This window comes from Larimichthys crocea, chromosome XXIII (assembly GCF_000972845.2).
Source record: "Larimichthys crocea isolate SSNF chromosome XXIII, L_crocea_2.0, whole genome shotgun sequence".
NCBI lineage: Eukaryota > Metazoa > Chordata > Actinopteri > Sciaenidae > Larimichthys > Larimichthys crocea.
Window position 1 is genome coordinate 19,771,577 of NC_040033.1, and position 7,576 is coordinate 19,779,152.

Sequence of the window (7,576 nt, forward strand, 5' to 3'; positions counted from 1 at the left end):
AAATAACCATATTTAATGATAAGTTATACCCCAATTCACAATACTGACAAATAATGGACTCAATTAAAAAAAGGGTTCATTTAAGAAAAAAATCTGATTTTTATGGGTACAATAATATGTGAACCCCTTCAGTTAATAGGATTAACCAAACCTAAACCTAACCTCAACCAAACAGTTTCCGTAATGACTCATCAGCCTCTCACATCTACTTTGGAGGATATTTGCCATTACCAATCATCTTGTGTCTCTTGTTAATATTTTAGAAGGTCGTCCACTGCAGAGTTGTAGTCTTTTTCAGTGCTCTCCATTTGTAGATGATCTGCCTCACGCTGGAACGATGAAGCTCAGATTTTTCATAGCTCCCCCAGACAAATGTGCTGTCACTACCCTGTGCCTGAGGTCCTCTGAGATCTTGCTTCCTCTCTGCATGATTCACCTGTACGGGTTCACCTAAGACTAAAGTGACCTGGTTTTTGTCTCTGTTTCAATCAGTGATGCACAATTTCGTCCCTAAACATCTCTGATGTTATTGGTCAATTTCAGTAGTTCATTTAGACATCAGTTTGTCCCGCCTGATTCTATGTCACTGCTTGTTTTAACCAATGCAGCTCAGGGTTCACAAACTTTTGCACCTACGTAAGTTGACCAAAAACTTTTTTGAATATAGTGAACTGATAAAATTTATATAAAAATAATGGTTTTGATTAAGTAAGGAAATTAGGGTGAAACAACAGAACTCCAAAATGCTCAAGAGGTTCACAAAGCTCTGAGCTGCACTGCATGTATACATCAGTGTTTCTTAAAGACAAGGAGAGCTGAGTGTGATGTAACATGGTGTTAATTTAAAGTAACACCATGAGTAACACCTGAGTGTGTGTCTGTGAGAACACATGACACACACTCAGGGTGCAGTGGTGAACACACAGGTTGTGTGTTCAGCCAATCACAGTCAGTGTTTGTAGCCCGTGTCGCCCATGCGTTGGCGTCCATTCGACGTGATGACGTACATGGGACACGGCACACAGCACGTGCACGCACCGTCAGCGGCACGCACTACGCACAGTTGCGCAACGCCTTGTGGGTAACAGAGTGTGTCCCGCACGCTGACATTGGGAGAGTTGACAGGTGACTTCTTTATCATTCATCATTTCCTCCGCGTGTTACTCTTTATGCTGGAACTGTTGTTGAAGTCCTTATCACCGTGCCGCGCTGACATGACGTCACGTCTGAACGCCAAGTCTACGCGAGCTAACGTTAGCATAGCTGCTAAGTAGCCCGGCTAACTGTGACAGCAGCTAGTGCTAGCAGCTTCATCCCGGTCCTCAGGGTGACTGCTGGCCCCTCACACCGCCTTCTGCTTCGGGTTGAGCCGCAGAATTATCCGGACGTGTCGGTGGGGTTCAGGTCGTGAAGTTAGCCAGGTGGAGCGCAGAGGTGACGTCAGCCGGTTAGGGGTTAATCAAGGATAACTGGTCATGACGTCACGGCTTTAGTTTAACAGGAGGTCGGCTCACATCGAGCTGTCAGTGACCTGATCTCCTTCACACCTTCACTGACTCTGCTCAGTGTTCTGTGAACATCACTGAAGCTGCACACTTTAACCTGGACTGATGCAGCAACATATCAGATATTGTAATGTGTGTAATAAATCCGTGTACTCTGTGCTCACACATGTTAGATTAGAAGTGCTCAGAACTGTGCTTCAGTGAGTACAGTGGACAGGCTAGATCCAGTGTCTACATGAATTATTAAATGTGTGTGTGTGTGTGTGTTGTTTCCTCGAGGCAGGATGGGAGCCTCATTGTCCACACCGGCTTCTCCTTCAGTCAGAGCTGAGGCCATGATGGCCGCCCCTCCTCAGGGCTGCCCCATGCACCAAGAAGCACAGCCTGCCAAAGGTGAGCCCATGTTCTATCACGCTGTGTTATATCATGTTGTTTTATCAATGGATGCTAAAATGACGTGACACTTTGTATCTGCCTTTCAGCGTCTCCACCTGCAGAGTGTCCCATGCATCAAGCTCAGCCTGTGAAAGGTATGTTAACATTTCATTTCTTCTGGATTGCTTTAGCCTCCCTGCTGCTGCGTTTTCTACATATTTATTTCACTGTTCTTCACATTGCTGTGTGGTTAAAGTGAGTCTCAGTTATAGGCTAGTACTGTCCGTGGTTTTGTACCCAGCATGCCTCGATCAGGTGCTCTTGTTTCCTGCAGCGTCACCTCCCGCGGAGTGTCCGATGCATCAAGCAGAGGCAGCTCCAGCTCACCAGGAACGGGCCTATGAGTTTGTGGGGTGTCCCATGAAGGCTGCAGCAGCGAATAGTGACATCGACCCTTCAAACATGGTACAGGCACCACTTTAGGAACGGAAGGAGAGAGTCGGTGCTGTGAGATTAGTACTTATATTAGTTATATAACTGTGTGTGTGTGTATGTGTGTGTACAGATGCCTCCTCCTAACCAAGTTCCCGCTCCAGACCAGCCCTTCACACTGTCTGTGTCTAGAGAGGAGTCCACTATTCCCCGTCACAGCACAGAGAAGAACTGGGTCTACCCATCTGAGCAGATGTTCTGGAACGCCATGCTGCGCAAAGGGTCAGTCCAAACTGTTCAACTTTGTGATGTCATGTCATCACACACGCGTGCACAGATGTTGTGTAACATCCTCTGATGACCTTGAATTCCAGCCACTAGCTATAACTCTGTTGGAAGAAAGCACTCTGTCAGACTACATTACATGTCTCAGCATGTGTGTGTACCTGTTAATATTATATATATTTAAATTGGCTGTAAAGTGTTTGGTCTGCCTACAGCTTCGTCTTCAGCGATCACACAGTGGCAGTAAAGAAAGTCAATATGTGATTTGTGTTGCAGGTGGCGCTGGCGTGACGATGACCTTGCTGCTGACGACATGACCAACATCATCAAAATCCACAACACGAACAACGAGCAGGCCTGGCAGGAGATCCTGAAGTGGGAGGCCATGCATGCTGCGTGAGTTAACCCACAGTGCTCCGTGCCACTTGGTCCAGTCTCATCAAAGAAGCGACTCCATGACTGTTTTGTGTTTCCTCACAGAGAATGTCCATGCGGGCCGACCTTGAAGAGGTTTGGCGGGAAAGCCAAAGAGTACTCGCCTAGAGCTCGCATCCGCCACTGGATGGGGTGAGTCCTCCACACTTTAGTCCACCTCAGAAACGAGCCAGCTGTTCCATCGTCACATGGCTCGAGTCAGTCATGTCACTGAATGTCTTTGCTTCTCCTCCTCCTCAGCTATGAGCTGCCTTTCGACCGCCACGACTGGATCGTTGACCGCTGCGGTAAAGAGGTGCGCTACGTCATCGACTACTATGACGGAGAAATCAACAAAGACACCTACCAGTTCTCCATCCTGGATGTACGCCCTGCCTTTGACTCCTTGGGTGCCGTCTGGGACCGCATGAAGGTGGCCTGGTGGCGCTGGACCTCCTAAAGGACCCTGGCACACACGCACACACATATAGGTCACTGTGTGAACTCACACACACACAGACTGTGAAACTGGCGCTCCTTTATAAGACGTGTGGTGTTGTGAAAAGACTGATGAAGAAAAAACCTGAGTTTAACAGAACCTTACTCAGTCAGGCCATGTGAAGCTTCATCTGCTGTCAGTGATTTCAGATTTTCATTTTAGGTTTGCAGTTCTTTAAAGGAACACTCCAACAATTTTACAAATTATCAGAAAATGAAAAAAAAATCCTACTTAACTTGAAATTTTTATAACGTCCTTAAGTCTGAGAAGTTACCCCTGATGACATCATTATGACATCATCAGGGTCGTCTCAGTTTAGGCGCAGAGATGACAAAGTTCTAACAGAAAGCCTGTGAGCCAAACTGAAGGTCCTGAGTTTAACATGGACGGTCCAGGCAGGGAGGGTTGGGAGAGCAATGCTTCTGTGTTGCATTATGGGAAACATAGTAGTGATTATCTTAGCATTGTCTTGTGCTCAGAGCTGAAAGTCAGGATGCCTCATCCTCTCCTGCTTCCATCGACCATTCTGCTTCCTAACGTGAAGGTCCACATGTCATCCAGTTCTTCTGACTGTTGCTTCTGCTTAGATTTCTCTCACATGGCAGCTTTGAGTCAAGTAATCATTCTTTAGGAGGAAACCTTGAGCAGCAAACCTCCAGAAAAGGACGACGTCACAGTATTTAAGTTTTGATTATTTTATGTTGATCATTTGGAGTGAAAATCCAAATTTCCTCTAAAGTCTATAGGAATTGAGTTGTCGGTGACATCAGTCGGATGTCAACATTTCAGGACTATCTGCCATGTTGCAATGATTTGGTAGTTGAAAAGAGAAATGCATGAATGAAGTGATGGTGGAGGGGTGTGACTAAATGGAGGGTGATATGTTTCAATGAAATGTGTGTTAACTTCCAGGACTTCCCAGGCTCTGATTTTAAATGTTTTTAAGTGACACATTTTATTCTGTTGTAAATTCAGATGATGTTTTGCAAAAAGCTGCCTGGTGACTCGCTTACACACACACACACACACACACACACACACACACACACACACTTGTTTTTGGTCCAAACCTGTTTCCTGTCAGTCCCTGCAGTGTGTCAGGATCCTCCAGGTCAGAGTTTGGTTGTTGTCACTCGGCGACGGCAACGTGACCTGTTGACTAACTCACTTTCACTCGTCTGTCCTCTCTCTGCCTTCTTACTGTGTCTGCTGTCACATTATTGAGCACATTGATGAGTTTGTGTTTTGCCAGGAAAGCTTGCTTTGACAGGTTACCATGGTGACGGTGTGGTGGGTTATGGCAGCGTTAGTGTAGATTTCAGGATACAGAGTTCTATTTTTTTAAAGGGATGGATAGGAGCCTCATTCTAAACCCTCCTTGTTGTGGTCCATGTACCCGGACTCTTTCAGATGGCCTTCAGATGCATGTTTAAAGGTCATCTTTCCAGTTCCCATACTGTATCACTGTGTTCACACAGCATACTTCATATACTGTAGAACTTTACCATTTCATAATTCAAAGTGGTCAGAGTAACTCAGTTGATCTGAAGGTCTGTCTGTTAGCTATCAGATGGGTTTAGATCTTGATGCTTCTGTGGCCAGTGAAAGTGTTCTGTATCTAAAAATGGTTTTACTAGTCAACTAAACTATCAATAAAGCTGATTCTCTTCCGCCTCTGAAGAATGTTTACCTTTCTCTTAAACATTACATTTTTCATTAATGATGACTGATGTTGGGCGTCAGGACCTAACTGTCTGTTCCAGTTCATCCCAGAAGTGTTGGTGAGGTTGAGATCACGACTCTGTGCAGGCCAGTCATCTTCTACACCAAACAAACAAAATGACAACACTGAAACAGACGGACACCAACACACTGTTGACACAAAGTTAGCAGAAACCGGCCACAGACCACCCTACAGTGTATTATAGCAGCATCTGCTGGACATGATGCAGAATTACAGTTGGTAATAATGACTGAACAGCTGCCAAACAAACATGAGCTGGATCAAACATCAAGAGAACACAGAGCAGATACGAATAGATGGAACTCATGTCTGCTTTATTCCAGAACTCTAACCTGAGACATGAAGCACTGTTCAACTCCCATGAAAGAAAGGTGACGCTCACAGCAAAGAGCATTTTTATACAGTTATGTTTGTTTTAAATAAAGACAACCTAAAGCAACATGTTTGAGACCATTGATGAACTTCATATGGGGGCAACATTAACACTGACCATGTTAAATCTTAATCTCACGTTGGAAAGTGTCATTTTGTATCTCAATACTCTAAAGCAAGAAACAAGCAAGAACAGACCATAGAATGTAAACGAATTTGAAATCTATCCAGGACCACACTAGTTTGGAGAGACGTTTCCATGGTAGTCTGGGTCATTTTAGGAAACACAAAGCCTGATTGACTTTTTAATGTGTGGCTGCAGTTTTGAAGCAGACCACCAGAGGGAGCTGTTTCTCTAGAATTGGCATTTTGGATTAGCAGAGAGGACCGCACAATAAAAAATCCCACATGAACAAAAATGCCCATTTTCAGTCCGGAGTCTCTTCTGATTCTGTCTTCTTGTTTGATGGTTCTCATTAGAGCGCTCACTACCTCCAAGAGGATTATAAAGTGTGACTATATTCACTTCGCGCTTCTCAAGAAACTTTCTTCATCTTTCACCCCTTTTCTTTTAATTACTGTACATTTGAATGGAGGAAGCATTTTTTTATTCACTGAGCAAAGATTTTACAGGCTTGGTATAAACGCACCTACATGTTTTAAACATGTCTTGTGTTTTACTGGTGTGTGTCACTGTCGATGCCTTAAAAAAAATGTCATTCCTTTTAGACTGACAACTATTTGGCAAAATCATATAACTGTTGCGTCAAGGAACTGCACTGGATTCTATTATTTATCTGGTCAATGTAAACTCAGCACTGTGCTCTGGTCAAACAGTCTGCTGCTAAACAGATGGACTATTACTGTTTCCAGCCTTAATGCTAGGCCAAGCTAGACAGTTAGGGTTAGGCTCACGTATTGAGCATGCAGATGGAAGAGTCTGCTGCATGTCTATAATGCACTAGCTGCTCTGTCTCTTTCTACCCATGGATACTGTGAAGCTCTTCCTCATTCTTCTCTCTGCCTCCTTCATATCTACGTTATTTTCTCTCTGTCCTCATATGACTCAAAACAATATACATAAATATAAACGTAACCGGATGCTCCTGCTCCAAAGTGCACATACAGCTCAGTTGAATTTGTGATCAGCTCTGGGTTATTCATGTAGGTGGATAGAGCGAGAGCGCCAAACAACATGTCTCGTAGCTGCAGCATTGCATTCTGGTCGGTCTCCCTGCCTCTTGACTGATGGATTCCCGCCTGTATGATTGTTGAACATCAGCGCAGGAGGAAGACTTCTCTCTTTAAATCTGAAGGGGGCTGACACCTGACATTTATCGTCCACGACGGAGACAACATGATGTCTCAACGTGACATCTCTTTGGCTGTAATTGGCCAGTCATCCGTGGGAATGAGAACAAAATGCATCACACACACCGCCGGTTGCTCTTTTGGGTGGTCTTCTCCTTTAAATACAGGACTGTGTGGGTTGACCACAGAGTCCATGCGTATGAAGCCTGAAATAATGTGTGCATGTTGATTTCCCATGTGTTTCCGAGAGGCCAGATAGCTGCACAGCAACACAGCAGATGTCCAAACAGCCCCTGGCATTCTGTGTGAAAGTCAGATATTTTATCATATCTGCTCTCTGCAGTCCCAATTTCCATACCAAAGAAAGTCCTTTCAAGCAGCGTGTCTGTCACTGGCCACTCACTACCCCAACATTACCCAGCTCCGTCCACATGTCCACTCACTATCAGCATCAGGTATCATCTTGTTATAGAGAGAGAGGCCGCTGTTGGCTGTTTTACATCAACAGGGCGTGTTTTATCAGTGTGAACGTGCAGTCATTCAGATGTCTTTACATGCATATGAACACGTGTGTGTACTGATTTTAAACAGCTTGGAGTGGAGTGGCCTACGTTTGCTTTTACGTTAATCTGGGTTATT

At 44.7% G+C, this 7,576-nt stretch overlaps 1 protein-coding gene across 4 annotated transcripts; it reads left to right on the plus strand.

Moving 5' to 3' along the window:
- Positions 1-950: 950 nt before the first annotated feature.
- On the plus strand, positions 951-5,193 carry hccsb (holocytochrome c synthase b). 4 transcript variants are annotated; one of them, XM_027274316.1, is made up of 8 exons: positions 951-1,125; positions 1,785-1,898; positions 1,988-2,035; positions 2,215-2,345; positions 2,446-2,594; positions 2,874-2,993; positions 3,078-3,164; positions 3,273-3,471. In XM_027274316.1, exons 2-8 carry the CDS (start codon positions 1,790-1,792, stop codon positions 3,469-3,471), a joined length of 843 nt encoding a protein of 280 aa, XP_027130117.1. In that variant the 5' UTR covers positions 951-1,125; positions 1,785-1,789. The 4 variants fall into 4 exon arrangements, with proteins under 4 accessions (XP_027130117.1, XP_010749851.1, XP_027130118.1 ...); XM_010751549.3 differs by having other exon boundaries at positions 957-1,125; positions 1,789-1,898; XM_027274317.1 differs by lacking the exon at positions 951-1,125 and adding an exon at positions 1,158-1,393 and having other exon boundaries at positions 1,789-1,898.
- The last annotated feature ends 2,383 nt before the right edge of the window (positions 5,194-7,576 follow it).